Here is an 18,183-nt window from a genome sequence, read left to right on the forward strand (position 1 = left end):
TCATTACCCATTACGTCAAGAGCGAATTAAAGCCAAATTTTCTCAACTCCAATTTCCGATAGACTTAAGTCTATAATTAACATCAATCGGTTAATTCCAATCGGTCTTTTATTAAATAACTATATTGATCGACGGAATTTTCTCCGACTTTCTCTCATTTTTAGTAAAATTAGTATCCTTGATTAATCGGGCATTAAGCCCGAAGGAAAGGGCAGCCATTCAGGGAAATCGAGCTTTCGTTTGAGGGGAGGGATTCGGGGATAGTTTAGCAATTCATTAGGACGGACACTCGAGAGTCGAGACTTAGGCGAACTTGGACTTCCTTCAACTGGCGTTCGCTCTATAGAGAGGTCGGATAAAGAGCGAGAGAGAGGAGAGCAGAGGCATTACTGCAAAATACCGTTTGTAGACACAAGCGAAATGGGTCTGGCTTAATTAAACTGTACGCAGCTTCCCAAAACGGGATTCCATTTAAAGTTGAGCTTTACCTCTGATCTCCACAAGCTCCTTTTCGCGGAAGGTCTTTTTTCGTCTCTCATCTTTGACCCTCAGTCAATCGCGCCAGGGTTATAATAATTTCATGGCAAACTCAACGTGAGGTAAATATTTGATGATTTGAACAAAATTAATAAAATTATTATTTCTGACATACATTTTTGTAGCTCAATTTTTAATCGGTTACGTAAAAGTAGTAATAATCTCAGTCATTTTAAAAAAGCATGAAGAATGTGTTAAGCAAAACAGATTATTGTATGTGAAATATTTTAATTTTAGTTTAGTTTAGTTTAGTTTAGAAAATAAGATGTTACGCATCATAAAGTGACATAAATCTTTTACAAAAATACATTTTAAAACTTCTACGAAACGTTTGTCATTTTTCAAAATAAAATATAAAGAAAAGTGTGAGAGATTCTGCTGTTTTATTAACCATAATATTATTATACATTACAAAAATATTTCATAATATATGTTTTAAAATGAGATTATATCACAAGGTGAGAAAAATATTAGCATACAAAATTTCAGTGTGCGAAAGTCTCAATATAAATTGTATGGGGCAGCCGGTATAGCTGAATATACGCGCTCACGTGGGTATTCACCGGCACGTGTAGATGCATACGGACAGCTGTGTAATGCTGGTTTCGCTTAATTAAGCTGTTTCTAGCTGTGTCGAAATCCTTAGTGAGCGACAAAGGCGAGTCCACAGTGTCCGCACGTGCCTTCATTAGGACCCCCCCAATTCGGAGTAGCAAGTCCTGAGACTAGCTTGATCGTGTGTCCAAGGGATTTAGAGGTAAATGCGTCTCCGCCTCGGTATTGGGAAACGTGCTTTATCCGTTTCCTGATATGTTTCTTCTTCTTAAAAAAGAAAAAATCCGAAACTGAAAATTTACGCGTGATTGTGCGGAACACTCTGATTCTGCTACATCGAGCTAACAACACTACGTCTATCGAGCGAGAAAAAAAATCGAAGATCGACCAAAAAAATGGCGTACACTCAAACAGAAGCGCTGGCCGATTGCCATCTTATTTTTAAAGTCGATGGCACAGAAGAGCGTTATTCTTCTGCTTCCCTTTCGCCCATTGCAGCCCCTCTTTCTCACTATATATCCGCGGTTTCAGATCACATCTCCCTCGGCAACTTGATCTTGACCTTTCGAACCCGCACGTGATTGCGCCAGCTATTTCTCCTCGTATCTTTCTCCCTCTCTTACTTTCTGCCTCTCCCCCTTCTGTTTCTCTACATCTATTTGCTTCGCCACTTTGCTTTATATCTCCCTCGTCTCTGTGTAAAAGTTATGTCGCTCGGGACGTAATCGAAATTAATTTTCCGCCAGAGTTATCTTGCTGAAATGCCTATAACGGCATTTTTTGTGCTAGTATCTGTAAGATTTTCAATTCAATTTCTTATATATTACATATTCACGTCCCTTCTTCAAGCTTTCCGCTCCGGAAAACTTCGAATAGAAAAAAAAAACTCGAGCATTGGCTGACGAGTCGTTTCGCTTTTTCCGAGGGCGAGGGGGTAAAACTTCGTCGATCGTAAAATTTGAAGTCTCCCAGGAAGTTCTCTCTTCTCTCCCTTCGCCCTCGTCCTATCTCAATAAAACTTTCATCGCGCTTTAAAGTCTCGTTTAGGATCCATCGAACGGACAGCGAACCAGAAAACTTCCCGACGACGTTGTATTCCAAATATAGTTCAACCCTTTGGTCCTCATAATACGTTTCTTTCATTTCGAACGTCGGAGATGCGAGCAAGCGCGCAGTTAAAAAGCTGATATCTTTGAAAATGATACATTTGAAAAGTAAGAATTTAACAACCCACAAGTGCGAGAAGGGTATATGTGCGTAGCGAGAAGTGTCCGAATTTTGAAACAAACGCTCATCCGCTTTATTCACATTCGTTGCGCAGTCACACGGTTTCTCGCCGATGATAAAATCGCGCGGTTATCACCGGGATCCTTCATGACTTATTCAACGCATGACTCGAGCGTAAAGCTTTTCCCGTCTCCCACCCCGCCGACTGTACCCTCGATCCGAAATCTTTCTCTTCTTAATACGGCATGGAATAAGTAGAGATAGAAATACAAGTAATCCGAGATTGTCTTCGCGTTAGATTCGTGCAGAAGTAAGAGAGGACACAGCTTCAAAATAATTTATCATCAAACAAAATTATCACCTTTGGATTTACCGTACCTTTACTAACGTAGAAAGAAATTTCTCTTTTTAAAATCTCTTTCTAAAACCCTCTAAAGTATTAAATTAAATATTTAAAGCAGAATTTGATGAAAAAGAGAACGATAAAAAGTTTTTCGTTAGCTTAATATGAAATATTATAAAATATTAACAACAAAAAAAGGGGCATATACCGCAATAATAATCAAAAATCTAGTAAAAAGTATAACTCACGTCAAACGGCTTCATACATCTACGGACAATATTCTCCTAGCTTAGGTCAGGTCAGGTAAGAGGGACAAAAGTGCACGACCATCACGAGTTATGATTACGAGCTGCACGCCGCGATGAGAACGATTAGAACCTCGTGAACATTATCTGTCATTACAGACACAATGAGGTTACATATACTTTTCCGATTTCTCCATTAACGCTTCCTAGATTCGCTATTCGCTTCAAACATGCGAATACTTATGTCGAAAAGCAGACAGAAACAACTATATGATATACAAAAGCTACGGAAACGGTTATTAGAAGCTGACCACATTGTTGCGTCGTCGCTGCGACATTAAACTTGGGGCAAACAAACGGGTTTGTCATATCTTCCTTTTTTTTCTCTCTCTCTCTCTCTCTCTCTCTCTCTCTCTCTCTCGCGCTTTTGCGCTTCTGGATAAACATCCGTAACCTAAGTTGACCTCTCACCGAGCACGTACCGTGGCTCTTTTCTGGAACGATACAGTTACTCGCTAGAGCACGTCCGACCGTTAGCCAGGCTCCGATAATCGCGTGTAGCCTGTCTATAGGTCGAACCAGGTCGAATGCAACATTCGTCGCAGTTGAAAAACCACGATGACGAGCGCTTCACCCTTCCTCCATTCTTGTTGTATAATTTTCGAGGTGTTTTCATTCGCCACGCGAAAGCATCTTCGCGTTCTTAGAAATGACGTAATATTATAGGAAAAAAAAAGAAAGACTCTGTAAAGCGTCTCCACGACGATTGGTCGTCTCACAACAGTTTTTAAGATTTCTATACGCATATCTGAGACGCTGAGACAGAGCGCGCATCACCTCTCGAAAATCTCTTTGAGCGCAAAAAATTTTAGCATTTAGTGAAGTTGGATTATCATACGGCGAATTGTCATCAGCATCGCAGAACGAGATACGAAGAGCGAATGATGAGAACGCGACCTCGTTGTCGAATCGACACGCGGCTTAACCTTTGGATTGCTGACGATTTCACAAATCAAGGGGGTCCGAGCGTCTAACGAACACGAATGTGCGAGAGTACCGCTTTGGTTCACTTTCACCTGCGCGGGTTCGATGTACTCGGCAACGCAATTGCAATGGCACGGTATACACATCACGTTGAGCTACGTCCAACGGAATAGTACTTGGAATCGTAGAAAAAAAATCTCCGTCTCCGAGAAAATCTCTTTCAAATATGTAAGTATACGGATAGCGTGTCGAATAAATATCTGATTACCGGCGAGAAAACAAAAAAAGTAAGTAAAAAATACAGCGTAATATTTTTATTGGTCGCGCAATTTCGAAGAAATATATAATTTTGATTCAAATAAATCTTTTTACACGTAAAGTACATCATCATCTTTGTGTTCGAAATCTTATCCCAGATATTGTACTAATTTCAAGAAATGTATCTTGAGATTTATTTTTTTTCTTTTAGGAGTCATGATTTATATATATTTAACATCCATTGACGTATATGTATCTTTATGGTACTCTTTTAATTTGAGTTTCAAATTAACATAACTCAATAATAGAGATAAAAGAAGATATAGAATATATTCGTGCAATTGGGTAGAAGCGAGCCACAAATTAAATAAAGAATTACTGGAGTAAAATATCAGGTTCGATCTTAAAGTTTGCATTGTTCAAACACCGGAAAATTTCGAATGAAGATTTAATGAACGTCGTGAAAATCTGAGGACAGAAGGAAAGGAAAAAAAAAGGAATCACGAAAGGTTACGACGTGCGGCACGATCTCGCGGAAAGGAAAGGAAGAAGAAAAAGGAAAAAAAAAGAAGCAATGGAGGCCGACACTCCGCTCGGATACCAGTTGGCACAATCTATTAAACGCGATCTTTGCTAGACACGACCCACACAACCGCTGGAAAGAAAAAAAAAGAAAGAGACCAATCGCCATCCCAAATGCCGAGAATCCACACCGGAACAAGGAAGAACGAAAGCAAATAAAAGATCCGCGGGCGTTGACCCTTTCCAATAGCATAGCATTTGTAACTTCTTCAGATTTCCATGATTGGAAATATGGAAATATTTAAACAACCAACATAAGGTAAATTATTAAAAATTTTAGAGTTTTCAAAAGTAGAAATTTAATATTGTATTCAATTTCAAAATCGTGCAATGTACGAATTCCTCATTAGCTTCTATGTTTTTCATAAGTTTACTGTAACTTAAAAAAAGTCATAGACACTTCGCAAAAGTTTGAAATATACTTAAACAAGATCTATACCAAAGCAAAAATTTACAAAAAATTATAAGAATCATAATGTAAATAAATTGTATCTAAAAAGAAAAGAACAGTTGCAAAGTAGAAACTAAATATGGTCATTTGAGAAAAAGTAATCTTAATTATTGCAACAAGTGTGTATTGCTAAAATCAATGACAAGAGATTATTTCTTAAGAATGCGATTCATACCGGACCTATCAACCTGTTTCCTTCCAATTTCCCCCGTATTTCTTTCATAAGAACCCCTTTCTAAGGCGAACCGACGAACAAGTCGTGATCCCGACGTTCCTGCTGGCTTCGCAGGACTTGATCGTTAAGGAAGAGAGCGGGACAGAGCAGGAGAGGAAGGAAGGAGGAATCCCCAAAGTGCACCTCCGCTCTAAATCCTGAGACTCCTGCCCCATAGAATTAGGTAGAGGTCCTTCAGCACGGTGGAAGTTAGGTTTCCTTCCTGAAGGTCCAATCCCTTTCAGCGATAGGGGTATATCCCCGAGGACGACGTCGTTCGCATTGCGGTGAGAAGGAAACGGGATGATAAGGAGAAGATGGAGGATAACGGGGAAAGGGGTCTTATCCAATAGCTGATCCCGAATGTCCCTAACGAGCACAATAGGTCAGGTATTGCGCGCAAGCTTTCGCTGACTCGACTCGCACCTCCCGACTCCCGATTCGTCCGCAATAAAAAGTGTGCAGGACGAGTTATATGATTCGATCGTTTCGTCCGAATTATTTAAGTATCGGATTGACCGGCGGATCTATATAAAAGACTATTTCGTATCATGTGCAGGCATCTCAACAAATAAGGAACTCAAGCGGAAAACAAAACAGCGAAAAAGAAACATCGAAATAAAGACTGTTCTTTCATTGCACAACCAACCGCGCGTTATCTCTTCTTTTTCAGGCAACTGAATGAGAAATTAATAACAAACTAAATAAATATAATTTTTTCTTCTTTTTTCCTCATTCAGAATAATATCAAATATGTTGGAAAAGTTTGTGGATTACATCTTCGCGAGATACTCAGTATGCACGACGAGTGAATGTTCGATTTCCCTTCATCGTGTCCTCACTTCCGGATGGAAATGGAAGCGAGGTCGATCGAATTGGCTCTCGTGCGGGGAATCAGTAGGAGGAACTATTCCGGAATCGCACGGACGGCTCGGACGACCTCCACCTTGAAATCACAATCAGAGACGCGATTCGCTTATCGAATCTGCCGCGTCTGATCGATGATAAGCCTTGAATTATATGATAATTGCGCCAGAACATCGTGATGACTGGTAGAAACGATATCTTATTTGTCATTTCTGTTTGCCGCCGATCCGATTGAGATAATAAAAGTACATTGTTTATACGTTACAGTTTGTTTTGTGCCCAGGAAGATAAAGTAGAAAATTGGTATAAGATACAACTGGTAAACAACGAGAAAATAGTAATTGCAAGATCATTATAAATATTCAACAAAAAATTATTTAAAGCTTCAGGAACATGAGGCGTAAAAGGTGTTGTTAAAGTGTTGCTGATATTTTTCACACACAATAATGCAAGTAATTTACATGTAAAATTAGTATGGGTATTGAGTGCAAAATACAGAGTGCTGCATAACTTATAACTGTAATTTTAATGATCCTCGAATCAGTTTTCTTAAAGAACCGATGCAAGAAAATTAGTTGGTTATTATACATGACAATTATTGCAATTTTTACATACTTTTACAAACAAACGTCAAACTCGTTCTTTATGAAAGTTGACACGAAAAAATTAATTAAATTGTAATAGATGATTTTCTCACCTATTTATCATCTTAATAAATATTATTTTCTCTATTTTCATCTACTTACTTCAGAATTTTGTTAAATCAATTTATATTAAAATTGTATTGAGGTAAAAAAATTATGTGAATAAAATTAGATTACATTAATCTTTGGTTTGTATTAAAGAAAAAAGCTTTTCAAATTAGTAGAAATGCAAGAATTCGTGCGTGAAAGACGGGTTTTGATTCGTAACATCTCATACAGTCCTTCTATATAATTAACGTTATATTGTTATCTTGCCATCTTGCCATTTTGCCAATGCCTTCCTTCTTACCCTCTTTTCCACATCATTCCCCTTCCCTCTGTTCGACCACAAAACGACCTCCAATCACTCTCCAAACCGTCAATGTAACTCCGGTTCCTCGAAAATTACGGGAAACCAATCAGCGTGGAAATGTGCTCCCGTTGGTTTTCGCCCTCTCTCTCTCTCTCTCTCTCTCTCTCTCTCTTTCTCTCCCCCCCCCCTTTGTCCCTCCCTCATCCCGTTTGAATTACGTCCAACAGGTATGCACCTGAGTAGTATTATTGCTGTAATAATTGTCTTCTCTTGCAAGGATCGACTATTTTAGCCAGAAGCAAAAATCTCTATTCCTGACAAAACTAATACATCAAGCTTGCATAAAGTTCTGCCGACAAGTACGAGAGAATTTGAGATATATCGTTGCATGTAAAACAATACGTGGATTTAATAAATATATAAACAGAGATACCTTCTATATACAATAAATATCAAATATTACATATTGAAGTGACGATTCTTTTTAAAAAAGCATATATACGCTTTCAATTTTGGCGAAACGTTTCAGTTACAGTTGAATTTGTGGAAACGCAAAATATTGGAAAACTCATATAACGTGTCTCCCTATAAATTTAAAGTCGCACAGAGGGTAAGTGTATATAAGACGGTGTGGGAGGGCAAGGCGAGAGCGCGTATATGATGATAATTCAACGCGATGCGAGAACTCTCCGGTCATGACGAGAAGCGATCTCTTCCGAGTTACAGCAGGAAGGCGTCGAAGTAGTTGGAGTGAAATGAAAAATGGGTAATTAAAGTGCGCGCACTACATCAGTTCTCGACTCGCGTATCCGCTTACAGCCGGTCCGGACGCGATACTGACGTTAAGTCATACGGACGTAAGAAAAAGAACCGAGCGAATCTGATTTTCAGCGAGATAGTCAACAGTTTCAACCAGTTTCTGCAAAATTCCGAGAGAACGAAGAATCGACATTTTTCAATCTCATTAAAATCAATTTTAATTTTATTATTAATTAATATTACGTCTTTAATATTCTCTAAATTTTATAACAGAAATAAAAAATGTCTATATCAATTCGTGTTTCCTGACAAACAGATAGTCTGAAACTCTAAACATTAATCTACCGAAAGCAGAAGAAATGGAGATAAACAGCCTGATTTCTCAATGTCGATTTGAAAATCTAGAGATGACACATCCTTCGAGGAAACGTTTTGATAAGCTGTATCTAGTTAATGATAATGTATTTATTGCTTCTAGCGAGAGCAGCTGATTAACGTCATGTCGCTGATGAAGATTGCCAAATTTTCAATTTGCGCGACGGTCCATCAACAATATGGCACTGGCCGAATATTTATGTGTGTAATTATGGTGTTATTATTGTATATATTGTAATATGAACAGGAATGAGTAAGCAGGAATGAGAATCACTGTTCAGGGCTCAAGGTGAACGAGCTTCAAAGTGGCAATGGTGAACTGCGGAGAGACGTCGAGACAAGCGAAGGGTCCGTGGGCCCTAATGCTCGCGTCGTTCTTACGCGGATAGTACGTGAAACACTTCTACACTCTCAATTTTCCTTGCCATCTCGGCTGTACCAGTCGAACAAGTAACTTATTAATTCTTAACTTCCATTAATTTATAAAACGAGTTTATAATATATTAGTCAAGTAATTAATTCTTACTTTAATTAATTTATATAAAGCTACTTTATAATAGGTATATCAAATTCCCCAAAAAAGTAACGTACGTAACAAAGTAATCGGAAATAAAAATCTTCAAAATGGAAAGAAATAAAATTAAATCAAGACCGTGTCTTCAGTTCCAAAATCCGGATGAAAAACTGTGTACGCTCGTAATAGACTACTCGTTTTTCTACGTCAATTTTGTCGACTTTCTCGAAATCTGGAATTCGTATAAATGTTTCAGAATGTTATATGAACGCAAACTTATTATGGCGTACTGCTAAACCAATTTTCTACAAATTTACTGCAATCTAGAAAGTCGCAGAAACTTCGCAAGAACTGAGATTTATTTCGCGAAAGAATCACGTCGCTTCAACGTGATTTATCTGCGATACTTAATCATCGGGAGATGTCTATTTTACGAGAGCGTATCGCAAAATTAAAAACTATCGGACTCTGACGTTCCATACGCGAGGTTTCGATATACATACATATATATATATATAACGCTTGTAACCAAGGTCGGTCGATGCTCTAAACAACGTCGGGCATCTCCCGGTCTCCCCAACGTTAGAGAATGAAAGGAGGTGCACAGGGTGCACGCTCCGCCGAGTCGTCCTTGACCCCGAAGTCAACCCGCATCCTGCTCCGTGGATCTCGCGAAGGATATATCCCGCGTCTGCGCCGCGTATCAATTCTGATTAAATTATTCGGCCTCCATCCCTCTCCGCCTCTCTCTCTTTTACATTGTATATCGCTCGTCAAAAGTGTGCTCAATTCCTGACAAATTTTCCACCTCGAAAGACGGGACACGTTGGCTATTCACGGTAGAGAGCGGTTTCAGGGCTAAATAATCAATAAGCTTTGCACACGTTAACCTATGTTAAATTTTTTAGCTCTTTAAACGCGACGATACCGCACGTAAATAACATGAATATTTATCGACTTGAACCTTTGCCCTGCAATAACTTGTGCAGCATCCGATACGATGGGATTTCTTTAAACACTCGACCCGCCTATTTGCGCATCGAGGTCTTTATTTAACGTCCTCTCATCTCTTCTCCCCCTACCTTCAGCTTCGCATGAAAAATAATGCAGATTTATTTAAGTACTCTATGCGCGTATCTTCAAGTTCGCAATTTACGATGGCGATGGTTCCACAACTCTCCGTTTTTAAATTGAGATATTCATTTTTAATTGATATTATATAATAGCCAAAGGACGCCTTTGACCTTTTAAAAACAAGAACCTTAATTAAAAACTCCTAAAAACTGTTTGTCCAATAATGTAAAAATGTTTTTTAACTTTAACTATTTCAATTACGTAATTTAATATTTTATATAATTTACTAATAATTACACTAATAAATAAACAATTACATTCCATCTAAAAATTATAGATATATAACGTTATTTTAATTAATAAATTACTAAGTAAACATTTTTGTCATTAAATATAATAAATTAATTAAGAAACAAGGAAATACATAAAATCCTTCCTTCCGCGTCTTAATAAATCTGTACCGAGGTCATAAAAGGGTTAAGCTATAAGCAGTCAGGAAAGGTTCAGGTTCAGGTTGAAATTATGAAAAGCCATAGCAAGGGTGGCGGGGAGCCGAACCGGAAGTTGGCTATCTCGCGGCGGCAGCAGCGGCACAAAGGGTGGCACTTAAAAATTCAATGCATTTCAAATGGGCCAGAGATCCGTCCTCAGGCGCCGCAAGCGGCGCCATTTTCACTCGCGTTGGCGCAGCCATTTGTCGAGCTTTCGTTTTCCGGCTGACCTGATGTCCTCTCCGTACACGTTCGGGAAAACCCCGCTTTATTCTATACAATGACTCGTACAAATAACACACAACCGAGCGATTGCTTATCACTATTGTTTGCCAATCGGATCGATAACACCGATGACACAATAAAACACTAATCCTCGAAAATTAATTAATTTCAAGCCAGTTATTTTAACCCTTTCAAACTTTCAATTTATATTAATTCAATTCCGTTTTTCAAATCTTTATAGCAACTTTTTAAATTTTCGATTTTTTATTAATTCATAATAATTTATATTAATTTTCAAACGTAAGGCATCAAATGTAACGTATACTTCTATGTTCTATTTTTCCAATTTTGCCAATTGTTTGCAAAATCGGTCAGTGGCCTATTCTTAATCATATATGACAATAAACAAGAGATAATAATTACGGGTAAATACACAGCAAAAGAACGTTATCTTAAATTTCTGACTTTGAACTTATTTTATGATATCTAAAAAAAGATAACGTGTTTACAATTGTGTTTAACAGTTAATTAACCGGATTACCAATTGGAATAATATTTTTTTGTGATAACGCTTTAAACGATATTTTTATAAATCAATTCAAACCAACCGAACCAGAAGTAAAAAAAAAACGCTACGAAAAACTGGATCGCAAATCGGTATCGTTATACGACTGGGATCATCGATCATCGATCGTAATATAATTCTAATCGTGGTCTTTAATGCGCAGTACAATTTGAGCCGCCATGGATTTATTTCTGCCGCGCGACGCGCGCCAAATTTAGGACAGTATGCCATTGGCTTCCGCGTTTTGTATGCTGCGTAAGTATGCTTGTCACACGCGCTGCATACTTATGCAGCGCTTGCACCAACCGCCATTGATACAGACGCGTAAATAACCCCGGCCGACGAAATTTAATTTTATCTTCAAAACGCCAAAACAAACAAACCAATAAAATGTAATTGCAAACTATTGTGGTCTTAAAAAAAAAAAATATTAATTGGAAATATACTATAATACTTTCCTAAGTATTTTTACATATTTTTAAGTATTAAAAAATTATAAAGAAGAGTTATGAAGAAATTATGAAGAGTTTTATAAAAATAAACGTCTCTTTTGATAATCGAAAATTTTGCACCACGTGAATTAACGCGATTCCTTTATAAAATAATGTCTAAATTTCTCTTCATGTTCTTTCACGCTACAATAAATTCGTGACAATATAGGAAATTGGAAAATTCGTACAATGTTACTACTTTTAAAATAGAATATAACGTTACAGAAACAGTTCGTGATATAAATTTCACATTTAGGAAGAGTTATAATCTTAAGGGAACTGGATATTGAAATATACAATTTAATATACGTGATAAGCAACACGTAATCAAGGAAATAAACATAAAACAAAGAATTAAAATTGATCCAATTGATCCAATTGGCAAAAAAGTTTGCACTTTATAGGAGTACTATTATGTATCAGAAGGGAGGTAGACTCTTTGTATATTTTATATATTTTATGCACAATGTTGTAACCGTATGTTGTTATAAACTTGATTAACTCCCATAGTTCGTAAAAGAATTTCGAAAACTTTCAAAAAAATGTTGACGTGCTATAAGCATTTCGAGAAAAAGGGGGATTAAAACTCGCTAGTCAGCGGTGCATGAAGAGAGAAAGAGAGGGTAAAAGGGGTGCTCTAGAGAATAAGAGAGAAAGCGAGATGGTCGCAGGCGGACTATCGATTTTTTTTACACCCAAGCAGCCTATGTGCGAATAGTGCTCACGATGGGGAGAGGGATCAGAGGGGGAGAGAAAGTTACACAAGGGCTGGCGTGACACAGAAATGGCCAATGTAAAAACCCGCTGCTCCTTGTTACATCCCGTATTTGCGTTACATAACGCAATAACGCGTATTTCCAAAAGGTATTTTCTTTTTTTATTTTCGGCTCTTCGAACGTATAATATTATTCTATTTATTTTATTTAACATTGTTCTGTTAAAAGTGTCTCGCATAATTATCTTTCCGCCTCCGTCTTTCTCGCCCACGCAAAATGTATCGGCCGCCGATATATTTATTTTTTATTTTTAAAAGAATTAATTTCGAAAGGTCACACTGCCACACACACCAAATGTTTTATATATTCATTCCAATTTATTTCCAACAGATTTTAATCTTGCTCGAATTTATATTTCCGATAAATTCCGATTTTAATCTTATCTAAGCGCAGCGCATTAATTTCCCAAATTTAATTTATAAATTTACTTATGACGCATAAATTTAACGTGAAAGCGAGTTCACTGTTCAAATCATTAAGAAAATAATTTATTTTAAAAAAATATAACTCATTTCAATTTACGTAATTATGTGTAATTATAAGTTGCAACTATTAACTTTATAATATAATTTTATTACCTTATTTGTTGTTAATTAATCATTTTTAAATATAACTAACTTAAAAATTGTATTATAGTTCACAAAACACTCACCTATTTTTCTCCAACTCATTATGAGTCGTTCTGAAAATAGAAAAATAAAAACATTTATTACATTTTGCGAGAACAAGATTTCCAATAAAAATGCAAATCGGACTACAATATTTCTCCTCCCAGATGATATAAACACAATATAAGATCGAAAAAAAACACGGAGATTTAGCGCATAAAAATATCGCAAATATTTTAGCTACAAATTATTCGGAATTGCAAGAAAAATTTACAATAGTACGTGTAGCAACAATAGTCGCATTTAGTTCTGAACGTACGAGCGATTAAACTGCCAATTGACAATATTTTGCATTGTTGTATACGAAAAGCTGAATTCTGAAAGTTGCCATTTAACGGAACGCTTTCATAAAATGAACATCTCTTTATAATCAAATATATCGCGTCGAAGTATGTAATATGATGCTTCTATTGAAACACGTTTCAGCTTTTGTTGAAATATTTGCAAATATTTTCGAATTACAGTAAATGTAAAAAATTGAAAAATTCGTTTAACATTCCTCTCTTTCTCTCTGTGAGGTCTTTGAAGTCGAATATGGGACTGTTATTATAGAAACCGCTGGCAGTTTGTGCATCGCACATTTATAAAAAGATTCATGTTAATGCAACGTAATTAGAGTAATATTAACATCCAGAATATAAAGTTCAAGAGACATCTCTTGACTTTTAAAAAATTCTGGATGTTAATATTACTCTAATTACGTTGCATTATGGTACACATTTTTTATGTACGTAAATTTCCGTGTGTCGTCTCTCAAAAGCTATTTTACCACAACACGAACCTGCTGCCTTGGGACTTCTTCGTCTTTGGCCTCTTTGTAATCGTCCGCATATCGTCAGGTATTGGCATCGTTGAAGCATAGCCATGTTCAGCTTCTGTAATCAGAAAGCGATAAATCGATAAGCAGACCGTAATTACATATTTATATACAATTATTATATACAACGTCCTAAAGTTGGCTTAAACCTTATGCGCTCAAAGTAAATGCTGATAAACACTTCAAATCATTCATCTCCGAATTATAAAGCGTTTCCTTTAATTACATATCGTCGTTTTCAATTGCGAATCCTCGTAACGCCCAACTCTATATCGCCAATATTATTTCTGCACTCAGAAGCAATACAGATATTTAAATATACGAAAGAAACTCGCGACGTGTGACTCACAAGAGAGTTTTCGAGGCTCGTTAGATTCGTTAGAGAGCGAGCGACGACAGACGCATTGACAGTGAATGACGTTTTATTTTCTTTAGATCGTTCTACATTTCATACCGTTTCAGGAAAGTGTCACGTTTGATTTGAGGCGCACAATTGCGCCTCGTCTCGCGATTTTTCAAGCGAAACGCATGAATTCAAATAATTGCGCGCGCCGTTAAATTAGCTCACATCAATCCATCCCGGTTCTTATCGAGCACATTAGAAATATAACTGTAACGTTTACGTTTCTAAAAATAGACGTTAAATTAAATCGAGATAAGCAAAGTGCATCGCGACGAATCGAAATAGACGCATCGGAATAAATTTGTATATAAATAGAGACACCGGGATTAAATTAAGACTGACAGACACTCGAAATCAGATAAAAATAGAGACTCTAGAATACATTTCCATAGATAAAGAGGTCGCGAACAAATTAAGACAAATCTCAGATCGATACATACTTTCTCAGATTTACTTTCGTTCGTTCACCCCAAACGTTTTTTTTCCTCCATAAAAACCGCGTATATACACTGCGAGCGTTCGTGGAAACGAACTCGTCTCAACGAAAATTCTCCCAGTAACGTAATCGCATTTGTCGCAAAATGTATACGGACCGTTTCCGTGACGCGGTTTCATGGCTCACGAACTAATTATACGAACTTTCCGATTCTCTCTGCGTGCCCCAAATTTACGGTGACTTGAAAAACCGCAAGAAACGGCACGCTCCTGAGAGCGGCACGTTGCGCTTTAACGCGATACCGCGCGATAACGCTTCGTTATCAAACGACGTTTATTTTACAAGTGTTTCATAAAATCGAAGCTTCATGTGCATAAGTGCGGTCGCGAGTAGGTACCCTAATACCCAGAATTTACACGCGTATTTTCAGGGCGCGTACTTCCTGGCCAAACAATCGGCGCGCCGCGCGCCGTGACCGTTCGAGAAACATATATATAATTTTTACATGATTGATTTCGATTTATCATTGGCTGCGTTTTGCCGAGCCTCTGCTTAGCTAAGCGCAAAGTAGCAATTGAATGTGATTGGTTCTTACCTTTAGATCCAACCAATTACACTTAATTGCTACTTTGCACTTAGCTAAGAGGTTCGGCAAAACGACAGCCATTACTACGTTGTCATTTTTTATTCAATTCATTTCGTACAAACGCAAAGATACGTCAAACTGCGAAATGTCACGTCCGGCCGCTTACGAGACCGCGTTGCCGTTTCTCGAATGATCAACGGTCACGCGTGAATATTTAAACGGCCACGGCACGCATGCAGTCGCGTAATACGTCAACAACGCGATCTTCCGTTCCCGCGCTCGGCCGCGTTGAGACAAAAAGCGGACGCCGCGCCGCGCGCGGCCAATCGATCGTTGGCTCCTACGGAAAAGCGACGAGCCGATTGGCCGCCCCGTCGTTTCTCGCTGCGATCGTATTCGCGTCCCCCTCGCGCGATCCCACGTGTGCACGACGACTCCATTGGAAATCTCCCAACGTGGTACGACGCACGAAGGAACGGAGACGCGCGCGCGCGCGCGCGAGCGTTGTAAACGACGTGCGTTGCACGCGGCGAGGACGTCGATCTATACGTACGACGCAGCAGCATTACAAGTGGGATGATAAAATGAGATCATCGCGCGGGGCGTACGATCCATCGCAAAAACAAAGATCGGATATTCGTGAGATCGTAGACCGAATTTTTCGACCGAGAACTTACGCGGATAATCCGTAATCGAACCACGAAACTTCACAGGGAAATTCAAATTCGTCGCGCAGTTTGTAAAATGTTGCCAAGTTTTAGAAACGGGTAACGGGAAACGATATATAATACATAGACAATAGTAGGAGTACTCCAAAGTTTTCTGACTTCTTTTATACTTGAAAGAATTTAAAAAGAACTAACCTTATTGCTCGTGGCGGAATTATTAACTTATAAAGTCGGGAATTTTTCTGGAGTTATTATATCCATGTTTATTTATAATCGGCTGTCGCGGGAAGCTTGCTCCTTCGCGCGCGATCGCGATTAAAAAAAAAGAGAGAGAAACAGGAGGCGCAAGGTACTCACCTCTTTCCCTTCGTTCAATGTACTCGGCGGCTTGCAATAGGGCAGCAATGCTCATATTTCCTCGGTTTGGAGTAATCCTGGCTGCTTCCGTTCGCGCTCGTTCCCCCTTCTTCTGCCGCACGCTCCCGCGCCAACACACGTGCCGCCGGGGACACACACACGGACGACGACGATGGCGACGACGACGACGACGCGGCGCACAGCCTCACACGCACGCGGCACACACGACGCGCGGCGTACCGACGGCACTGACGGCAGGCGCGCAAGCGAGAACGAAGAGGGGGGAGGGTCGAGCCGGCGAGATACGTAATCGTGATGTCTTCGGCCGCGCCGCGCCGCGCCGCCTCGCCTCGCCTCGCCTCGGGCGACTCCGCCGCACGTCGGCTACCTTCGGCAGCGTAACTGCGCGCACACGGGACGCGCGCGCGCGCGTGCGGGTAACAACAACACGATGACGACACCGACGCGCGCGCGCACACGCACACAACACACGCACACACCGAGGAACTGGAGAAGTACGTGCACCAATCCGCGGACGGCGACAGCGACGACGACGACGGCGGCGGCGGCAGCGGCGGCGGCCGAGAGATGGATGGATATACGCGCGGAAAAAGTTCTTTCTCTACACCGCCGCTCCGGTTTGACTCACGAACGGTCGCCCCTTCGCACCCGTCGTCGCGACCACAGCAACAACAACAACAACAACGACAATCGATGAATATCTCGAGTCAGGTCCCCCCTCGCCCCGATCGTCGTCCCCCGATGGATCTCTCGCTCGGGCCGATGAATTCGCCTCCGCGAAGCGATTCCAGTTTTCGATGCCTCGGCCTCCGTCGAATGTTCCCTCCTTCGTGTCGATGAATTCGTCGACGAGAGAATCCACGTTATTTCTTCGCCCGATCGCCGATCGATCTTCGGAACGCGCGAATTTTCACTCGAATGCTCCCTTCGGCGTCCAGCGTCCTTTTAAACGTCAGAAAGCGCGTTGCTGCTTTATTGTTTTCCTCACTCACGACGTGGCCCTCCGCACCTCGATCGCGATTGTCCGGTCGTCTTTGATTCCTCTCCTCCCCCTTGTGCCGCGACCGTGCTCTTCTCCTCTTGCAACTCTCTCCCCGCTCTCTCGTGGCTCCTTTCCTCACTGCGTTTCACCGCATTTAGCCGCGATTACCACTGCGAAATCACAAAAGGGAAGCCGATTATCACCAACCGTCGTGTTGCGTCCGCGTGGGGCGTTCGACGCGAGCGGCGCGACTCGTGGCGCTTTTGATTTCGCGTGTACGCGATTCCCGACATAAATAAACGGCGACGGTGTACACACAACCGTCGCGATACCACCGATACGAAAGTGCCGCGTGAGGTAACTGCGCTTCGAACGCCGCCGAGAGAGAAGCCGATCGCGCGAGCAACACACGCGCGCGCGCACGCACGCACGCACACATACGCGCGCGCGCGCGCACACGCATACACAGGGCGAGAGGGTGGGGAGAGGGAGCAAAACAACGCACGACGAGCGAAAGAGCGAGAGGAGAGAACGGAATGAAAGAGAGAATACGCCTACGCGCGGTCGCGTAACGCGAGAAAAATAAACAGCGAGTAAAACGGAAACGGAGCGCGCGCGCGAGTGAGAGAGAGACGGATAAATATAGAAAGAGCGATAAAGCGAAAATTTATTATTATGCGCGCGCCTCGGAATGAGATTATTTAGCGAGTCAGAGA

The 18,183-nt window shown here is 40.1% G+C and overlaps 1 protein-coding gene across 3 annotated transcripts in view; it reads right to left on the reverse strand.

Annotated features, from left to right (window-relative positions):
- LOC139808435 (MAX dimerization protein) overlaps positions 1-18,183 on the reverse strand; it is a 46,507-nt gene that overhangs the window by 25,903 nt on the left and 2,421 nt on the right. For all 3 annotated transcript variants that reach the window (XM_071770414.1, XM_071770413.1, XM_071770415.1), the window contains exons 2-4: positions 16,465-17,637; positions 13,979-14,072; positions 13,182-13,211 (exon numbers count right to left, since the gene is read on the reverse strand). In XM_071770414.1, the coding sequence (XP_071626515.1) occupies positions 13,182-13,211; positions 13,979-14,072; positions 16,465-16,519 (179 nt within the window). In that variant the 5' untranslated portion in view covers positions 16,520-17,637. The remainder of the gene's footprint in view (positions 1-13,181; positions 13,212-13,978; positions 14,073-16,464; positions 17,638-18,183) is intronic.

The sequence above is a fragment of the Temnothorax longispinosus genome, chromosome 2 (genome assembly GCF_030848805.1).
Source record: "Temnothorax longispinosus isolate EJ_2023e chromosome 2, Tlon_JGU_v1, whole genome shotgun sequence".
In the NCBI taxonomy this organism is placed as follows: Eukaryota; Metazoa; Arthropoda; class Insecta; order Hymenoptera; family Formicidae; genus Temnothorax; species Temnothorax longispinosus.